General features: G+C 44.2%; 1 protein-coding gene and 1 long non-coding RNA gene across 2 annotated transcripts in view; one reads left to right on the top strand and one right to left on the bottom strand.

The window, feature by feature from the left end:
• LOC115173430 (uncharacterized) overlaps positions 1 to 21,933 on the top strand; it is a 73,358-nt gene that overhangs the window by 31,375 nt on the left and 20,050 nt on the right. The window contains exon 4 of the mRNA XM_029731485.1: positions 8,353 to 10,429. Coding sequence (XP_029587345.1) covers positions 8,353 to 10,429 — 2,077 coding nt within the window. The remainder of the gene's footprint in view (positions 1 to 8,352; positions 10,430 to 21,933) is intronic.
• LOC115173433 (uncharacterized) lies at positions 4,214 to 8,332 on the bottom strand. Its single transcript, XR_003871609.1, has 2 exons — positions 7,689 to 8,332; positions 4,214 to 5,179 (listed from the first exon to the last, which is right to left on the bottom strand). It is a non-coding gene; the product is annotated as an uncharacterized LOC115173433 (long non-coding RNA).

Here is a 21,933-nt window from a genome sequence, read left to right as displayed (position 1 = left end):
CTTTCCCATTGTCTTTCCCAGCTCCCAAGTGGTGCAGCGGTCTAAGGCACTGTATCTCAGTGCTAGAGGCGTCACTATAGACCCTGGTTTGATCCTGGGCTGTATCACAACCGGCTGTGATCGGGACTCCCATAGGGCAGCGCACAATTGACCGGGTTAGGGGAGGGTTTGGCCAGGGTAGGGCGTCATTGTAAAATAAGAATTTGTTCTTAACTGACTTACCTAGTTAAATAAAGGTTAAATAAAAAATAAACATATCTGCTGTTGTTTCCTGCTGCCCCACAAGATGGTGGCATATACATATGGTTGAGCTAAGAATGCAGTGGTCCACTTACTTATTACAATATCACTAAGAGATATCTCTACACTGTATATAAGGGTGAAAAATAGAAAGAGTCAGCTTGTGTGAATGTAGGCAGTTTCTAGAAAGTCACACAGGACACAAAATGGTTTGCTAGCCTCTGCTTTAATCAAATCAAATCATTTTATTTGTCAAATGCGCCGAATACAACAGATGTATACCATACCGTGAAATGCTTACTTACAAACCCTTAACCAACAATGCAGTTAAGAAAATGCAGTTATACAAATATAGAAATAAAAAAAGTAACACAATAAAATAACAATAATGAGGCTATATACAGGGGGTACCGGTACCGAGTCAGTGTGCAGGGGTACAGATTAGTCGAGGTAATTTGTACATGTAGATAGGGGTGAAGTGACTACTCATAGATAATAAACAGCGAGTAGCAGCAGCAGTGTAAAAACAAAGGGGGGGATGTCAATGCAAATAGTCTGGGTGGCCATTTGATTCATTGTTCAGCAGTCTTATGGCTTGGGGGGTAGAAGCTGTTAAGGAGCCTTTTGGACCTAGACTTGGCGCTCCGGTACCACTTGCCGTGCAGTGGCAGAGAGAACAGTCTATGACTTGGGTGACTGGAGTCTGATAATTTTTTGGGCCATTCCTCTGACACCACCTAGTATATAGGTCCTGGATGGTAGAGTATGTTGCCCTCTGTCCAACATCTCTTTTATGAACTAGGAAGTGATGTCATAATCTGCCAATAGACAAAACCTCCACCTCTTGTATGAGATTGGAGCTCTGATGGACAGACATGTTAACACTAGGTGAAAGCTAAACTAAAGGAATAACCCTCAATGATCACCTATAAAGTGTTTCGGACTCGGAGGCCACCTTGCTACAGGGATTCGGGAGGGCCAAATGTCTGCTGACACTGTATCATCTGGTGCTGTCATTGGCGCCATCCATTCTTTGTCTACGAACCAACTTAGATTTTCGATGACATTCAATTTTCTTTCATGAATACCAGGATGGAAGAAATAATCAGAAACATGCCAAAGGTAGAATTTCAAGAAAAGTCAACAATTGACAACAAATGCACATTTAAGGACATAGCTTGATTAGCATACTGCGCCCCAAACATTATAGTTTTACCCATGGGCAATGATAGGTGTTCACCACATGAGGGCAACACTTTCAAAAGAGATATATCAAACCAACATTTCTTTACTTGTAATTAAAAAGGACAATTTTGGCCTGTGATGAACACCTCCATTATAGGAGGCACACCCCTCGCCACTAAAACATGTTAGAAAAACAGTCAGCCGTGAGTGACAAGTTAAAGAGATTCTCCGGTACTTTGGTATACTTTTTAGCCAGTAGTTTTGAATGGTCAATCATGAGCCAAAAGTGGTCCCCAAAATAGATGATATGTGCCCCACGTCATTGCTCTCTCTCTCTGCTGCGTCCACTGAGCCATTGGGCCCGCCCTGTAACCTCATTGGATAACGCTGGGCAGGCCACTTGCTAGCTGTCACTCAAATGCGCAGGGCGGAAACTCATTGGCTAGAACTCGAATTGCTAGGGGGCTGGCCCACTTGGGGGGAAATGAGGGGAAAATTGCACGGCACAGCTTCAAGAAAACAGTTTCTTTCAAATTAAGGATTTTGTGGCTAATTGAGGTAAAATGGTAATTCCGCTCATAGATAATACATGTGTAAACTACACATTGACACATCAGCCCAAAGCAGGAGGTTTAAAAAATACTTTTTTTAGTCGCCAAAGTACCGGAGATTGTACATCAGTAATGCCGGAAAAATGTATTATCTTATTGGAACTGTACATCCCAGGATGTTTAGCTACAGTAGTGGCGGTTTCAAACATCGTCATGGCAGAACCCAATGGATCGTGTTGCTCTGTAACTCTGAATCTAAATTTGCATTGGAACTCTGCATGTACACCTAGGAACAGCTGTGCACGCGATACCAGAGCGTGGAGAGATACCAGAGCGTGGGGAGACCTGTGTGGAATGTGGAGGCAGACAGTCGGGCCCTAATTCAAAAGTACTGTAGTACATACACAAAAAACATCGACAGGTGCAGCCAGGGTAAAAATACTGCCATAGAAAAATAAATACCTGCACAACAGCTGTTGGAATGCTGCTGAATTTAAGCCTGATTTAAAATATCTTAGTGATTGATGAATTGCTATGAAAATGTAAGAACAAGCAAAGAGTGTGTGTGGGTGTTCGTGTTCTTCCTTAGACCGCAAAGCCTTCCTCCACCTTACCCTTCAGACAGCATAGAGGACACATTTTAGATAGCGTTTTAGCAGTGCAATGAAATTCTTCTGTTACTAGCTCAAATGTCAAACAATTCTAATGTAAAAAAGAAAAGAGGGGAAAAAAGGCAAGAAATCAAGAACTGACGGACAAATCCAAATAGCGCTGTAGCAGTATCAAAATGCAATCTATACATATGTACACAAGGGGACTTTACACAAGAGAAACTATACTGAACAAAAATATAAATGCAATATGTAAAGTGTTGGCCCCATATTTCATGAGCTGAAAAAAAAGTTCCCAGAAATGTTCCATCCACTCAAAAAGCTTATTTCTCTTACATTTTGTGCACACATTTGTTTACATCCCCGTTAGTGAGCATTTTTCCTTTGTCAAGATAATCTACCCACCTGACAGGTGTGGCATATCAAAAAGCTGATTTAAACAGCATGATCATTACACAGGTGCACCTTGTGCTGGGGATAGTAAAATGCCACTCTAAAATGTGCAGTTTGTCACACAACACAATGCCACAAATGTCTAAAGTTTTGAGGGAGTGTGCAGTAGGCAAGCTGACTGCAGGAATGTCCACCAGAGCTGTTGCCAGAGAATTGAATGTTCATTTCTCTACCATAAGCTGCCTCCAACCGTCATTTTAGAGAATTTGGCCGTACGTCCAACCGGCCTCACAACCGCAGACCACGTGTATGGCGTTGTGTGGGTGAGCGGTTTGTCAACGTTGTGAACATAGAGCACCATGGAGGCGGGGGGGTTATGGTATGGGCAGGCATAAGCTATGGACAACAAACACAATTACATTTTATTGATAGCAATTTTAATGCACAGAGAGACCCTGATGATATCCTGAGGCCCATTGTCGTGCCATTCATCCGCCGCCATTAACTCATGTTTCAGTATGATAATGCACGGCCCCATGTCGCAAGGATCTGTACACAATTCATGGAAGCTGAAAATGTCCCAGTTCTTCCATGGCCTGCATACTCACTAGACATGTCACCCATTGAGCATGTTTGGGATGTGAATGACAGCATGTTCCAGTTCCAGCCAATATTCAGCAACTTCGCACAGCCATTGAAGAGGACATTCCTCTGGCCACAATCAACAACCTGATCATCTTTATGCAAAAGAGATGTCGCACTGCATGAAGCAAATGATGGTCACACCAGATACTGACTGGTTCTGATCCACATCCCTACTTAAAAAAAAAAAAATAAGATGTCTGTGACCAACAGATGCATATCTGTATTCCCAGTCATGTGAAATCCAGAGATTAGGGCCTAATTCATTTATTTCAATTGACTGACTTCCTTATATGAACTGTAACTCAGTAAAATCGTAGGTGGTGATATATTCCCGACAGGATGCTCTCAAGGGTGCATCTGTAGAAGTTCATGAGTGTCTTAGGGGCCATGCCAAATGTCTTCATGCCGCAGGAAAGGCGCTGTTGCACTTCTTCACCACAACGTCGGTGTGGTGAGACCATTTCAGGTCATCAGTGATGTGTACGCCAAGGAACTCCAAGCTTTTGATCCCATCTACTGCGTCCCCGTCGATGACAATGTAGGCATGCTCCCTCTTCTGTCTCTTGTAGTCCACAATAAGATCCTTCCTTTTTATTGACGTTGAGGGACAGGATATTTTCCTGGGATCACTGTGTGTGTGTGTGTGTGTGTGTGTGTGTGTGTGTGTGTGTGTGTGTGTGTGTGTGTGTGTGTGTGTGTGTGTGTGTGTGTGTGTGTGTGTGTGTGTGTGTGTGTGTGTGAATTCCCAATTTCTCATGTTTGAGCAGATGATTGTGAGTTTGTGTTGATTTGACATTTTAAAGGGCGACTGCACTTCCTGATTCGGCCTTATTTTAGATTTGGTTCTTTAAGAAATGCTAGCAGCCATGATTGAATTCAAACAGGAGTTGATTTCGGGGTGTGGTTTGATGCGGGTGTCTCTTGTGTGTGTTCGCAGGTGTGAAGAGTTAGCCAAGTTAGCCTCAGCCGGCTGGTGTGCGACCGTGGCGAAGTTGACCTATTGACCTTTTTAAAATGTAGTCCCATGTACATCATTGACTAATGCTCCCTAACTAGCCCCATAGGAATGTCAAACCAAATTGACCATGGGGATTACGATCAGGTTGCGTGCAGCTGCGCTCCGAATTGATGATTACTTGGGTGCTGCCGGCTGAGGGCATGTAGGCAGGATTAAAATAAACCCAACCCATAGAAAACTTTTATGGTACCCTTCATTCCTTGACATACAATCTTTTCCTATCATCTCATAAATCTTAGTTTTGGACGAGACTGACTTTATGACCAAAATGATCCTATTTACACATTATACTAAACTTTGACACTGGAATAAATATTTGACTCATACCAATGACACATAGGCCGTTTAAAAAAAAAAAACGAGAAGTTGCTTTTTAGGGGCAGTCGCTCTTTAAAGCTGCATGTTCCAGCAGAGGTGCAGTGGTATGTGGTAGCTCAGCCCATCTGTCTTCCCCGGGGGCAGCTGTTGTGATGAGCTGATCTACCTGCTGAAATGGTTGGATGGAGAAGTGCCAAAGCACGCTTCCAAGAAAAACACTGGAAAGAAGTTGGATAAAGAAATAGTTTAGAAAAAGAAATACGCTGCTACGGAATGACGTTGTTGTAGTGATGTGCTGTCAAATTTTTCCAAAATGGTAGTATGAAATTAGAGAGGAGTTGTGAGGATAGATGAACTCCATTTAATTTAGGGAAACATTTGTTGTCGACTCATAAAAGGACTGCTGTTTAGTCTGGAACACATACATAGGACGCTTACGTCTGACTTGACACTCTACTTGTCTCTAGTAGTTTGCATATTGTACACTTTATGTTGAATCTGTCTATTTATACCTGGAGAGAGACCCTGCATGTTTGAACAGACCAACACATTTTTATTATGGACACGAAATCTAATGCTTCGTCTGATCGTAAGTCAGTGGTTCTAATGGTTCTGTGGGTTGGAGCAGGGGGTTTTCTAACTATACCAGAGCTAACTTGTCAACTAATTATCAAGCCCCTTGACTACATGAATCAGGTGAGCTAGTTCAGAGCATTAAAATCCTTGTCCCGGGGACGCAAATGGGTGGACATTTTTGTTTTTGCCCTAGCACTCGCACACCTGATTTTTAAATGAAGAATGGAGTGTGTGAGCATTAGGAAGGGGGGGGGGAAAGTGAAACACTTTGAGTCCCCAGGACCAGGTTTGATTTGGATTCCCACATGACTAGTCTGTAGAGCATTCTACAGATGGACTATCCAATTAAAGTGTTACCACGTCTTTTAAAAGCATATTAATCATACTTCAAAACATAGTAATTATGCAACAGTGACCTATGAGGAATGCACGTCTGGCATCTGTTATGATTTGACATACAGTACCAGTCAAAAGTTTAGACACACCTACTCATTCCAGGGGTTTTCTTTATTTTTTACATTTTCTACATTGTAGAGTAAATAGTGAAGACATCAAACTATGAAATAACATATATGGAATCATGAAGTAACCAAAAAAGTGTTAAACAAATCAAAAGATATTTGAGATTCTTCAAAGTAGCCACCCTTTGCCTTGATGACAGCTTTGCACACTCTTGGCATTCTCTCAACCAGCTTCATGAGGTAGTCACCTGGAATGCATTTCAATTAACAACAGGTGTGTCTTGTTAAAAGTTATTATGGCAAGAACAGCTCAAATAGGCCAAGAGAAACGACAGTCAATCATTACTTTAAGATATGAAGGTCAGTCAATCTGGAAAATGTCAAGAACTTCGAACGTTTCTTCAAATGCAGTTGCAAAAACCATCAAGTGCTATGATGAAACTGGCTCTCACGAGCACTGCCACAGGAAATGAAAACCCAGAGTTACCTCTGCTGCAGAGGATACGTTCATTAGAGTTACCAGCCTCAGAAATTGCAGCCCAAATAAATGCTTCACAGAGTTCAAGTAACTGACACATCTCAACATCAACTGTTCAGAGGAGACTGAGTGAATCAGGCCTTCATGGTCAAATTTCTGCAAAGAAACCACAACTAAAGGACACCAATAATAAGAAGATACTTGTTCGGGCCAAGAAACACGAGCAATGGACTTAGACTGGTGGAAATTAGTCCTTTGGTCCAAATTTAGATTTTTGGTTGCAACCGCTGTGTCTTTGTGAGACGGAGTAATTGAACGGATGATCTCTGCATGTGCAGTTCCCACCGTGAAGCATGGAGGAGGATGTATGATGGTTTGGGGGGTGCTATGCTGGTGACACTGTCAGTGATTTATTTAGAATTCAAGACACACTTAACCAGCATGGATACCACAGCATTCTGCAGTGATACGCCATCCAATCTGGGTTTCGCTTAGTGGGACTATCATTTGTTTTTCAACAGGTCAATGACCCAACACACCTCCAGGCTGTGTAAGGGCTATTTGACCAAGAAGAAGAGTGATGGAGTGCTGCATCAGATGACCTGGCCTCCACAATCACCCGAACTCAACCCAATTGAGATGGTTTGGGATGAGTTAGACCGCAGAGTGAAGGAAAAGCAGCCAACAATTGCTCAGCATATGTGGAAACTCCTTCAAGACAGTTGGAAAAGCATTCCATGTGATGCTGGTTGAGAGAATGCCAAGAGTGTGCAAAACTGTCATCAAGGGTGGCTAGAATCTAAAATATATTTTGATTTAACACTTTTTTTGGTTACTACATGATTCCATATGTGTTATTTCATAGTTTTGATGTCTTCAGTATTATTCTACAATGTAGAACATTTTGAAAAATAAAGAAAAACCCTTGAATGAATAGGTGTGTCCAAACGTTTGACTGGTACTGTATGAGAGAGCTCAGGTTGTACACCTACAGGTTTGTGGAAAGGTTATCACAACACAGTGCTATTTTCTTGACTTTTGACCTCCAGTGCTTTTGGAATCCCCCCGTGCCTTGCGCGAAGAGTAGGTAGGGAACTTTAGTTAATGCCACCTCCCAACACAGAGAGCTGTAACAGAACAGTAATCACTATAGCTGTTAACGGTTATTTGAGTCATGTGTGGAATAGTACTGGGATTCAAAAGTGACTGTACCTGTAATGCTTTGTTTGGAGTTCTCTGCACATTTTGAAGGCGATGGCGAAATAGTGACTCATTTCAAATTGTCACGTAAACCTGTGACATTCAAGCTCAAAGGGGATCTAACAAATAGTTACATCCACAGTAGTATCACAGTAGGTTTGGCCTGGCATCATTTGAAACCTGTTGACTTAAAGTAACCTTTAGCTTTCAGCAACTCTTCATTCACATTGTAAACACAAACTAATCTCTGGTTAAACATTGTTGCAATGTGTGTAAGTTATTTTTTGCGTCCCAGTATACATTTTAGGTTGGACAGTCTGAAAGAAAATTGGCCCACCACACAATGTATAATATATATTTGTCAAATACTAATGTACTAACTATACACACGAAGATGTATACAGTTTTTGGGCCATCATTGTTACATTTCCCAATCAATGACACAAAACCCACAAAACACTGACACACTGCTGGTGAAGCATGTAGCCTAGCTTCTGTTAACTTTTGTTTTTACAGTACACCCAATTCTGCATACCTGAAGTTCCCCTCTATGATTTCCATAGCTTGCTGAGATAATCACCACCTCTTGACAAAACAGTCCTTAATTAAAACACTGCCATGATTGGTCAATGACTATTATTAACTTGTGCCATTCTGTTTGTCTCCTACCTGTTAGGTCTCTGGATGCTTCAGCTGTTCGCAGTACTGCTTTAAAAGACTCTGAGGGCTCTGACACAGAAATTCAGCAGATAGTGGCTTATCTGGAGTCAGACAGCGCGATGAAATTATACCGTTCCACTCTCATTATAAGACCCTCTCCCACCCACGAGGGCATGGATGAATCAAAACAGGACTTCTGCAAAGTCTCCCAGGTCACCGACAATGACACCACAGACCACACTGAACACAGTGTGGACTACAGTAAAAGCACTATCACTGACCCCAATAGAACTGAAAGTGACCTAGGTCCAGTTGTACCGGAATACAAATGGAGAAACCAGTATGATGGGGTGCAAACCACTTTCGACCCCACAGGGGTGTCCTGGCGCTCTGACTCTCAGTCGAATGAGTCAAGAGTGTCCACGCACAATGGATTCTACTCCTCCCGGTCCCCCTCCCTCCCTGTGTACAACCAACACCTCACCTCCCCCGGGCCGCCATTCCAGGAACCTGACCTGTCCTCCCACTCCTCGAACATGCCCGGTTCCCCCGGCAACGGTCACTGGCTGAGCGACAGGAGCGAAGTTCGGCTGAGCCATGAGAGTAGCGAGCCAGAAACAGGCAGGGGGAGGAGGAGGGAGTGGGAAGAGGAGGAGGAGCTAGCCACTGCACCTGCAGGACAGAGAGAGAGAGGGGTAGAGCAAAAGAGTAGGGCGGGAGAGTCCGTGGGAAAGAAGATAAAGTCAGGCTGTGATCCACAGTCGCTCCCAGTCTCAAACTTCTCCTCGGCGGGTCAGTCCATTGACGACGTGGACTACAGCAGAGACAGCAGTGACTTCTTCTCTGGGGTGTACAAGGCCACACTCGTGGAGCTGCTCCCTGACCCCTCCTCCTCAGACCCTTCCCCCTCTTCCTCTCCCATGACCCCTGACCCGAGCTCTCCCTATCACGGTGACATGGAATGCCTGGTGGACACCCTGAAGAGCATGAACCCTATCCCGGTACAGAGGCAGAGGAGCCTGCGTGGGACCACCTCCCCCTCCATCTTCTCCTCCCTTTCCCCTATCGTGGAGGATGCCCCCTGCTCCACCCCCACCAACACCAAATCTCCCCAGGTGCCCCCTGGGCCTTCGCTGGAGGTCCCTAATGACCGTTACATCCTGCCCGCAGACCTGGGCCTCAACCGGGGTGCCCCCAAAGAGATGCGCTCCCCTCTGGAGTTGATGAAGCTCCAGCAGCAGCAGGAGCAGCAGGCTGGGGACCACCATTGGAACCGTGGAAGCCTCAACCTCCCACTCCGAGGCTCGGCTCTTAACAGCATCATCGTGAGGAAGAGCTCCTTGGGCAGTGACTCATCCTCAGAGCACTCGCCGTCCCCCATACTAAACGGAGGGAGCAACAACCAGTCTCCAAAACCCTCGCGCCTGGACAACTCGTTCCTCTTCTCCAGCTATCGTTCAGCATCGATTGATCAACCACAGGAGAACGGCAAGGCCCATAGCCCAGGCCAGCGGCCCTCTCTGTTCCGTACGAGCTCCCTACCGGACATAGGGCCTAACCAGGACCGCATGAGCTCAGGGGTTGGTATGGGCATGGCCGGTGGGCCCGGGAGCGGACTTGGATTTGAATCTGGAGCCGGAACCGGAACTGACCCTTCAACCCCCGTCCGCTACGACCGTTTCTCCTCCCTGATGTCTGGCTCCTTAACCGGAAACAACACAGACACCAACTCTCGAATGAGCAGGCCCCCTCCCCTCCCTAGCTTCACCTCTACCCTCGGAAACCTTCTCAGTCCCACAAGCTCATCTCTGGACATCCACAGGTCGTTCGCCAATTCTAACGACTCCCAGTCCAAGCTCAGCCCGGGACTGGGTGGTATGGGCTCTGTGGGCTCTATTGGTCTGGGTCTGCAGAGGAGCTTCAGTAACGAAGGCCTGAACTCACCACTGTTCAACACGGGGTCCGTCCATGGAGGGTCCGTCCATGGAGGGTCTGTCCATGGAGGGTCTGTCCATGGAGGATCTCACTTCAGTCCAGAGCCAGAGCCAGAGAAGAACCTGGTGCCCAAGTATAGAGCTTTCCCCGACGCCTATGTGAGTACTGACCTGGGGTTTAATTTAGCATTGGTTTAGATGCAAGGTTTTAGTTGGAGAAGGTTTCAGGAAGAGATTGTGTGAATACTGGGATCATGGGGATGGTAAAAGGAGTGTGACAGAATTCATGACAGAGTCTTATGGGAAGGGGTCTAGTACAGGGGGAATAGGGGCATTTAATAGGACTGCAATTGGATTGGATTTGTCTTGGACACGTATTTCACCATTGGCCTCATGACACATTTTTTTCTGTTTAGTGAGAGATTGTGAGAACACAGTGTGAGAGGAGAAGAATATAGAAGGGATAGGAAGAAATTGAACTCAGCCTAAGTTTTCAGGATGTACATGTTTTAGACGCCTACCGAGCATTTTATCATTAGTTTACATGGACGTTTTGAAGTACAGACGAGTTTAGGAAGAGATTACGTGACAATCTGATTTGAGAAAAAGTGAACATTACCAGTGTAGTTCCCTGATTTTTCTACCTTTCACTTAATGAGTTCCACCGCGGTGATGCCGATGCCCTTTCTGAATGAAAGGGTGAGAGCGGTGAAATGGTACCGGAGGCTGATGAAACGCGATAGATCCATGGCTAGATGCGTTACATCAGCCACAGTATCCGTGCTCCCCTCTCATGTAGCTACTAGATCTTCCCATCTGCGTTCATAATACACATTTAACAGGTCTCTAATAAATACAGTAACAGAAAACAATGCAGGTGGGCAAAAAAAGCGGGTAATGTTTTCATAAGGACTCCTACAGATAAGGAAGTCGCTGCTTGTGTGGCCAGGGTTGCCGTGGTTACGGGGCATGTGGGTTAAGCCCAAACATGATTCGGGACATGTCATGCCAACACACACATTCACGCAGGCACGCAAGCCTCACACACCACTCGATATTCCTCAAGGCTTGGATAACACGCTAAACTCATCATATAACACTTCATTGGTTCTTCCACATAAGAACACGGCACATACCAATTAATGGTTTCACACTCATTCGCCATGGCTCGTTTTTACAGTTGACGTTTTTACACCACAAGACGCATCTCTGACGGGACGTGGCAGGAGTTACAACATCCAACAAGGCCACATCCTTATGTTCCCTCTAATGACATTGTCAGGCGTATATCAGTCACACAGGTGCATGTACATACTGACATTAGGATATACTGAGCACCACTCATCCAGTGGAGCTTTATCTTACACCATTCGACCGAGATGTTGACACTTATCCTATGCAAACTGTGTTTTGCAGAGTCGGCACAGTGCACGCGCGTTTTGTTTGTGTGCTGGTCCGGATATCTAATAACCCTGCCACTCCTCTGGCCACAGGTATACCTGAGCAGCTCATGTTTCTGTCACTGAGACTATTATTGACCCTTTCACCATGTGATTTGGCTCCTCAGTGGAACTGGCTCTCTGACCTCAGTTATATAGGTCGAATCCTTATATAAATCTGAATGTGAGATCCACATGGGGGACTCAAGTTGACATTAATCTATGATTTATGCAAGTGTTTCTGGGCATGCATAGCCTAGATCTCAGCTAAGAATTCGGACAGAAGTCACAAGGGCAGTTCAGTAACCTGTAATGCTGGTGGCTCTCTGACCTACATGAATGCTAAGTCACCAGAACAGGTACAGTGAGTGGCTTGTTATCATGTGGGTGTTGCCAGGCAAGTGTTTGGAGACTGTTTCACCGCCCACTGTTGGCTTTTACAGCCTCATCCTGCTTTCCTTCTGCCAACAGAGAGGAAAAGGGAGGGCGAGATGGAGGGAGAGAGAGACAAGCAATGGGAGAGTGAGACATCAAGAGAAGGAGAGATAGAGATGGGAGTGTGAAAGAGAAAGTCCAACACACGCAAAGACATACCTATCAAAACACAACGGTTGGAGTTTCTGGGGAATTTGAATATACAGGAATTTACACGATCTTAATAAGATGCGTCTACGGCAACAGGCCTTGGACACACTGTACATCTATGTCTGTACATCTATGACATGAATGAAAGCTACCCATCCAGATAGCATTAGGGGCATAATTCATCTTGGCACAGTGTTATCTGTTCTCGGCAGCACTTATCCACCCAGCGATCGAATCCTGCTTGGGCTAACACACCTCGTCTTTTCATCTTCCATTTACCTCAAGTTTGACCTTTGTTTACTTGTGGATCTGACAGAGCTGAGTCGACAGCCTGGCCCAGGAGAGGAGGGAGGGAGGGTGGTGGAAGGGGGAAAATGATTGTCTTCTCTTTCTTTCCCCCGCTGTTCCGTTCATCTCTCTCTTACACATGTCTGTGCACAGTCTGAACGCATCGTGCTGAGACTGCGAGATGTAATCTGTAAGCACATTTCCAGCCTGCAGTGCTTGGCTGGAGGTGGACACTTGGGAGGTGGAGAGGCGTGGGTACATGATGGAAGTGGCATCGTTCGAGGGCTGTGACAATGCCAGTATCGCAACACCAAGCAGACCAAACTCTTTTGTCCTGTAAAAACCTGCTGTTATGTAAAGTATTGTGAGGTATAGCTTGGAAAAGAAAGAAATGTGACTCTGGATGACAACATAATGATGTTTGTTTCCAACATTAGGGCTGTTTCGTGTTTTAGTTCCTTGCCACGATACTAAAGAGTATCGCCATGCAGGTATCGTCCTGGACCTACGAGCGTTCACTCAATTAATCAGAGACACGGGGAGAGAGACATAAAGAATGGGATGTGCTGTACTATAGTTAAAGACAACCTGTTTTTTTTGTACCTTTTTATTTAACTAGGCAAGTCAGTTAACAACAAATTCTTATTTACAATGACGGCCTACCAAAAGGCAAAAGGCCTCCTGCGGGGACGGGGGCTGGGATTAAAAAAGAATGATAATGTAAATAAATATAGGACAAAACGCACATCACGACAAGAGACAACACTACCTAAAGAGAGACTTAAGACGACAACATAGCAAGGCAGCAACACATGACATCACAGCATGGTAGCAACACAACATGACAACATGGTAGCAACACAACATGGCAGCAGCACAAAACATGGTACAAACATTATTGGGCACAGACAACAGCACAAAGGGCAAGAAGGAAGAGACAACAATACATCACGCAAAGCAGTCACAACTGTCAGTAAGAGTGTTATTGATTGAGTCTTTGAATAAAGAGATTGAGATAAAACTGTCCAGTTTGAGTGTTTGTTGCAGCTCGTTCCAGTCTATCAGCTGCAGCAAACTGAAAAGATGAGTGATCCAGGGATGTGTGTGCTTTGGGGAACTTTTAACAGAATGTGACTGGCAGAACGGGTGTTGTATGTGGAGGATGAGGGTTGCAGTAGATATCTCAGATAGGGGAGAGTGAGGCCTAAGATGGTTTTATAAATAAGCATCTATAAATAAGGGTCTTGCGACGGGCATACAGAGATGACCAGTTTACAGAGGAGTATGGAGTGAGGTGATGTGTCCTATAAGGAGCATTGGTGGCAAATCTGATGGCCGAAGGTAAAGAACATCAAGCCGCTCGAGAGCACCCTAACCTCCGATCTATAAATTAAGTCTCTGTAATCTAGCATCGGCAGATTGGTCATCTGAATTAGAGTTAGTTTGGCAGCTGGGGTGAAAGAGGAGCGATTACGATAGTCTATATTTAATTTTAGCCTGCAGCTTTGATATGTGCTGAGAGAAGGACAGTGTAGCCATACTCCCAAGTACTTGTATGAGGTGACTACCTCAAGCTCTAAACCCTCAGAGGTAGTAATCACACCTGTGGGGAGAGGGGCAATCTTCTTACCAAACCACATGACCTTTGTTTTGGAGGTGTTCAGGACAAGGTTAAGGGCAGAGAAAGCTTGTTGGACACTAAGAAAGCTTTGTTGTAGAGCGTTTAAAACAAAATCAGAGGCCAGCTGAGTGTAAGACTGTATCTGCATATAAATGGATGAGAGAGCTTCCTACTGCCTGAGCTATGTTGTTGATGTAAATTGAGAGGAGCGTGGGGCCGAGGATCGAGCCTTGGGGTACTCCCTTGGTGACAGGCAGTGGCTGAGACAGCAGATGTGAATGTGCCAGAATTTCATTATGTACCAAGCAGTACATGCCTGACTTGATTAATGATCATCATGATAATTATTACAGTTGTGGGCACTAAAAAGTTAGGTCATGCCGAGGTATTGGCAGAACAATTGCCACAATGCATGTCTAACGTGCCACTCAAGCGTATTTTTACCAATGTCACAAAATCCTGGACTACTTTATAGGGTTTTAAAAAACAAACCGATTGGTGCCCACAAATGTATTCTTAGTGATTTTCATAGTCCCTCAGTCACATTCACTGCGGTCACATGGGTCGTACTAGGGTACGGATGTTAAAATCCCTCAATCTCCCGTTGGCGCCCATTCAAATTAGCCCCAAGGATGCCTTGTTAAATCTTGTCAATTCTCTTAAATTAAATACCATGACTGTTTTCTCATTAGCTGGGAATGTTGTTTGAAATGTCTGATACTATAAAAACAAAGAGAGTCGCACACTCCATATTGCAACTCCCAGTAATGTATTGGGTAAAACGCCAACGTTTCGGCATCACTTACCCAATAAATGACTGGGAGTTTATATATGGAGTGTGCGACTCTCTTTATTTTTATAGTTTATTCGCCGTTAGTCAGCACCTCCAAATATATCTTTTATTAGAACCCTAGTGACCTTTGACCCTAGTTTATTCGCCGTTAGTCAGCACCTCCAAATATATATTTTTTTCTGGGTGTCCCCCAACTCATGTTTTATTTTTTTTAAACGTCTGATACGGGGCGGCAGGTAGCCTAGTGGTTAGAGCGTTGGGGCAGTAACCGAAAGGTTTTTAGATCGAATCCCCGAGCGGACAAGGTAAAACTCTATCGTTCTGTCTCTGAACAAGGCAGTTAACCCACTGTTCCTAGGCTGTCATTGTAAATAAGAAGATGTTCTTAACTGACTTGCCTAGTTAAATAAAGGTTAAATAAAATACAACATACTTTGGTGATATTGTTATCAACCTACTGCATACCCCTTCAAAATATAAATGTTTGTGTGCAGGGTGTGCTATTAGCGTGCTAACACTCATTAAGACAGATGTTGAATAGCTAGCATAGCTGGCATTCACTGGTTGAAATTTAAGTAACTTTTGTGTGTAATGGAGTTGACTGGTGACTATGACATGAATATATATCATTCATGATGTTTGGATGGAAGCTATAATCCAGTTATAATGTATAAAAACATGTTTTACTATTTACGTTATTGCTTGAATTCAGGTCTTGGCTGCACTGCTTTCATTGGGGAAAGATTGCTTCCGTACTCTGCCCGTCCCGGCTTGTGTGAATTTTCGGTAAAAATGTCACTTTGCCGTGTGGACCTATACCTGGCATTTCAATCAACATCACATACTGATGTCTCACTACTATTGTGTGGGTTATAGTCATTTTATAACTCTTACAAAACATGAAGAACACATTCCTAATATTGAGTTGCACCCCCTCTGCCCTCTTTGCCCTGAGAACAGCCAAAATGTGTCGGGGCGTGGGCCCTACAAGGTTTCAAAAGCATTCCACAGGGATGCTGGCCCATGTTGACTCCAATGCTTCCCACAATTGTGTCAAGTTGGCTGGATGTCCTTTGGGTGGTGGACTTGAAAAAACGATGCGGCTGGCACCTACTATCAAATCAAATTGTATTTGTCACATGCGCTGAATACAACAGGTAGATCTTACAGTACTTACAAACCCTTAACACGTATTTTTCTGCATTGTTGCTTAAGTAAAAAATAAATAAAAGTAACAAGTAATTAAATAGCAGCAGTGAAATAACAGGGGGTACCGGTACAGAGTCAATGTGCGGGGGCACCGGTTAGTTGAGGTAATTGAGGTAATATGTACATGTAGGTAGAGTTCGTGACTATGCATAGATAATAAACAGAGAGTAGCAGCAGCATAAAAGAGGGGTCTGGGTAGGTCTTTGATTCACTGTTCAGGAGTCTTATGGCTTGGGGGTAGAAGCTGTTAAGAAGCCTTTTGGACCTAGACTTGGCGCTCCGGTACCTCTTGCCGTGCGGTAGCAGAGAGAACAGTCTATGACTAGGGTGGCTGGAGTCTTTCTCTGACAACGCCTGGTTTAGAGGTCCTGGATGGCAGGAAGCTTGGCCCACTGATGTACTGGGCCGTACACACTACCCTCTGTAGCGCCATGCAGTTGGAGGCCAAGCAGTTGCCATACCAGGCAGTGACGCAACCAGTCTGGATGCTCTCCATGGTGCAGCTGTAGAACTTTTTGAGGATATGAGGACCTCCTGTGGGGGAATAGGCTTTGCGTGCCCTCTTCACGACAGTCTTGGTGTGTTTGAACCATGATAGTTTGTTGGTGATGTGGACACCAAGGAAATAAAAGCTCTCAACCTGCTCCACTACAGATCCGCCCGATGAGAATTGGGGCGTGCTCGGTCCTTTTCCTGTAGTCCCCAATTATCCTCTTTGTCTTCATCACGTTGAGGGAGAGGTTGTTGTCCTGGCACCACACAGCCAAGTCTCTGACCTCCTCCCTATAGGCTGTCTCATCGTTGTCGGTGATCAGGCCTACCACTGTTGTCATTGGCAAACTTGATGATGGTGTTGGAGTTGTGCCTGGCCATGCAGTCATGAGTGAACAGGGAGTACAGGGACTGAGCACGTACCCTTGAGGGGCCCCCGTGTTGAGTATCAGCGTGGTGGATGTGTTGTTACCTACCCTTATCACCCGGGGGCAGTCCGTCAGGAAGTCCAGAATCCAGTTGCAGAGGGAGGTGTTTAGTCCCAGGGTCCTTAGCTTAGTGATGAGCTTTGTGGGCACTATGGTGTTGAAGGCTGAGCTGTAGTCAATGAAGAGCATTCTCACGTAGGTGTTCCTCATGGCTACAGACGTGAGTGCTACGGGTCGGTAGTCATTTAGGCAGGTTACCTTAGTGTTCTTGGGCACAGGGACAATGGTGGTCTGCTTGAAACATGTTGGTATTACAGACTTAGTCAGGAACAGGATGAAAATGTCAGTGAAAACACTTGCCAGTTGGTCAGCGCATGCTCGGAGTACATGTCCTGGTAATCCATCTGGCCCTGCGGCCTTTTGAATGTTGACCTGTTTAAAGGTCTTGCTCACACTGGCTGCGGAGAGCGTGATCACACAGTCGTCCAGAACAGCTGGTGCTCTCATGCATGTTTCAGTGTTACTTGCCTCGAAGCGAGCATAGAAGTAATTTAGCTAATCTGGTAGGCTTGTGTCACTGGGCAGCTCGCGTCTGTGCTTCCCTTTTGTAGTCTGTAATGGTTTGCAAGCCCTTCCACATCCGACGAGCGCCGGAGCCGGTGTAGTACAATTCAATCTTAGTCTTGTATTGACGCTTTGCCTGTTTGATGGTTTGTCGGAGGGCATGGTGGGATTTCTTGTAGTCTTCCGGTTTAGAGTCCCGCTCCTTGAAAACGGCAGCTCTACCCTTTAGCTCAGTGCAGATGTTGCCTATAATCCATGGCTTCTGGTGTGGGTATGTACGTACAGTCACTGTGGGGATGACATCATCGATGTACTTATTGATGTAGTGTACTCCTCAATGCCATCGGAAGAATTCCTGAACATGTTCCAGTCTGTGTTATCAAAACAGTGCTGTAGCTTAGCATCTGCTTCATCTGACCACTTTTTTATTGACCAAGTCACTGGTGCTCCCTGCTTTAGTTTCTGCTTGTAAACAGGAATTATGAGGATAGAATTCTGGTCAGATTTGCCAAATGGAGGGAGAGGGAGAGCTTTGTATGCATCTCTGTGTGTGGAGTAAAGGAGATCTAGAGTTTTTTTCCCTCTGGTTGAACATTTAAAATGTCTTATGGATAGGTGGGACAGTAGCGTCCCACCTGGCCAACATCCGGTGAAATGGCAGAGTGCCAAATTAAAATTCAATTACTATAAATATTAAACTTTCATGAAATCACAAGTGCAATACATCAAAATAAAGCTTAACTTGTTGTTTATCCAGCCAAGGCGTCAGATTTCAAAAAGGCTTTACGGCGAAAGCAAACCATGCGATTATCTGAGGACAGCGTCCAGCACACAAATGCATAACAAATAATTTTCAACCAGGGAGTTGCGACACGAAAGTCAGAAATAGCGATATAATATATGCCTTACCTTTGAAGATCTTCTTCTGTTGGCACTCCAAAAGGTCTCTTACATTACAAATGGTCCTTTTGTTCGATAAATTCCTTCTTTATATCCATAAAAACTCAGTTTAGCTTCAGTCAATAATCCACTCGGTTTCCCTCCGTCAAAATGCATACAAAATGAATCCCAAACGTTACCAATAAACTTATCCAAACAAGTCAATCAAAGTTTATAATCAATCCTTAGGTACCCTAATACGCAAATAAACAATCAAATTTAAGACAGAGAATTGTTATTGTCTTTACTGGAGATAAACAAAAAGAAGGCACTCTCTCCGCCATGCGCTTGGAAACACTACAGCCAAAATGGGAGCCACTTAGAAAAACTACAACTTCTCCCTCAGTTTTCAAAAAAACAGCCTGAAACTCTTGCTAAAAAGACTGTTGACATCTAGCGGAAGCCCTAGGAACTGCATTCGGGGACAATTTCGCCCTATTATAAAAGTGCAAGCCAATGAAATCAGTGGTATGCTGAATTTGTTTTATTTTTATGGTTTGTCCTCGGGCTTTCGCCAGCCATTTCAATTCTGTTATGCTCACATACATTATTTTAACAGTTTTAGAAACTTTAGAGTGTTTTCCATCCAAATCTATCAATTATATGCATATCCTAGCTTCTGGGCCTGAGTAGCAGGCAGTTTACTTTGGGCATGCTTTTCATGCGGACGTCAAAATATCGCCCCCTATCCCAAAGAAGTTAACATGCTGGTAGAAATTAGGTAAAACAGATTTAAGTTTCCCTGCATTAAAGTCACCACCCAATCGGAGCGCCGCCTCTGGATGAGTGTTTTCCTGTTTGTTTTTGGCCGTATATATCATACCCCGTTCAAAGGCACTTATCTTTTGTCTTGCCCATTCACTTTCTGAATGGCACACATACACACACACAAGCCATATCTCAAGGCTTACAAATCCTTCTTTAACCTGTATCCTCCCCTTCATCTACACTGATTGAAGTGGATTTAACAGTTGACACCAATAAGGGATTATAGATTTCACCTGGATTCACCTGGAAAGTCTGTCATGGAAAGAGCAGTATGCGTTATGAATTATGCAGGTCAATTGTCTTTAGCATGGACTAGTGTCCTTTACAACTATTTTCCTGTCCCAAACTGAAAAGGCACACTCCGCACATAAACAATCTGGATAATTACCGCAGTAACTAAAACTCAATCACCTTTGACAAAAGGACCTTGGCAGCGCTGTGTCGTAACCAGACAGCTGAGGACACTAAATGATGATCCCTCTATTGTGGGACTGCTCACTTCATCTCTCAGCAGTTTCAGTCATTTTTTTCCTACTCCCAAAGACAACACAGATACACGTTGTGTGTTTAATGACTGTAAAAGTTGACTTACGGCTTACACAACGCACCTGCAGCATTTTGAATAGGTTCCGTACCAGACTGTCTTGACTATGGCTCACTGAGTCTGGAAAGGCATCTCCCTCAGCAAGCCAAGATGCAAGAACGAAAGAGCATGAACTTAATTACATTATTTTATTGATGTTGGCACATCTCCTTTGATACATTTGACAAGGTTTCAGTTTGTTGTTCCAATGTTGGGATTTGTAATAGGCTATTACATTTCAAACATGCGTCTGAGATGGGGGGGTGTTCTTAGACTAGAGAAGACAGTCTAACAGTCATTCTGATCCTACCTGTCTTTGTGAAGCCCTGAAGCATTGTAACTTGTGACATAGCACAGTGACAAAAATGGGGGGGGGGGGGGGGCTTTTCCCTGTGAAATGGCAAAGCCAATGTAGTATCGGAGGTCTTTTAAGCTGTGGCTCAATCCTCCCCTCGGCTCATTTTCAAGTGAATTCGACCGGTGTCCTGTTACTGTTTCGAATGCTCAAGCTGAATGAAGTTGAGGGCCGCTTTGTTATAGTTCAAGACTCATTTAGCCGCAAACGTTTCAGGGTGCAGTGTAAAGGCGGCCAGTCTTACTAGACAGTCATACTAGGATAAGCAATGTGTGGATTGGAGCAGCAACAAATTCTGTTCATGACTTGAATATGATATGAAAGTCCCGCCTACTTCCTGGACCATGTCCCATGCTATTTTTGAATGGCCTTCAAGATTGTCTTCAAATTTATGAAAATGCGGTCACATAAGATATATGTAAAATTCCATTTGTATTCAGGGATTCATTTACTTCTACCTGATGCCTTTCATTAAGGTTTTCGATAGTGGTTCATTTTTGTAAACAAAAGCCTTCATAGATGGCATTGGGTAGAAGTAAATTAATCCCCTAACACAAATTGAATTGTACTTATCTTAATTGACCGAGTTTCCATGAATTTGATGATATGATTATGAAGGCCATTCAGAAACAGGATTGGATGTGATCCAGGAAGTAGGAAGGACTTTCATACCATATTTGATCTTTGATTACAGAGTGTAAAGAGATCTAGAGGATATTTCCTATGAGTTCCTACTGCAAAGAGTCAAGCAGACATTTCATACCAAATGACTTGCACATAAAGAGAGAGCCACACACACACACACACACACACACACACACACACACACACACGCACACAAAACAAACACAAACTCTCTACCTGTCCACCCAGAAAGGTGAAGGACTGTGTCCACAGTGTGGGCACATTCTTTTGCATTCCAACTACATGCCACTAGTACATGTCATTGAGAAACAGGTGTAGCCAAGCAATGTCAAGGTCTGGTGAGACGAGAACAAATGACACAAGAATGCATCTTTCTCACTTCCCTCTGAGAGAGGTTGTTGTGCTTTCAAAATGGCCGCTCCCCTCCTCGTCATCCTCAGAACCAGTTCTCCTAGATGAAGGAATGCTGAAATTGTAAGGCATGTGTGTCCTACTGGCTGAAATAACGTGGAATAGATAAACAGTAGTAAATCACTGCAAAGGGTATTCCCACTTTTTGAATGGTTAATTGTGTTGACAAAAATCCACACACACACAGTAGTTTGTTGTTGTCTGTCTCATGCCTCTCAATGTGAAGTTGGTGTTTGCATTCTCTCAGGGAGTAATGGGACATGGGTGGCCTTGTGTGTGTTAATCAGTAATTGCAAAACGGGTTGACAGGGTGGCTGGGGGGGTTTTAGATTTAACATTTCTGTAGTTGTTTGGGTACTGTTTCTGCAGTAGTTGAGATATTTTGAGGTTTGTCATGTTAACTATTTAGATTCCAATCCCTAATGTGTTGTCCAAGACGAGATAAACACGACATACTGTAGAAAGTCTAGTGATGCACTGTTCATTTTTTTTTATAATATACATTTTAGTCATTTAGCAGACGCTCTTATCCACAGCAACTTA

Source organism: Salmo trutta, chromosome 34 (assembly GCF_901001165.1).
Source record: "Salmo trutta chromosome 34, fSalTru1.1, whole genome shotgun sequence".
In the NCBI taxonomy this organism is placed as follows: Eukaryota; Metazoa; Chordata; class Actinopteri; order Salmoniformes; family Salmonidae; genus Salmo; species Salmo trutta.
Note: the sequence above shows the minus strand (reverse complement) of the source record. Positions and strands in the feature narration are given on the sequence as shown.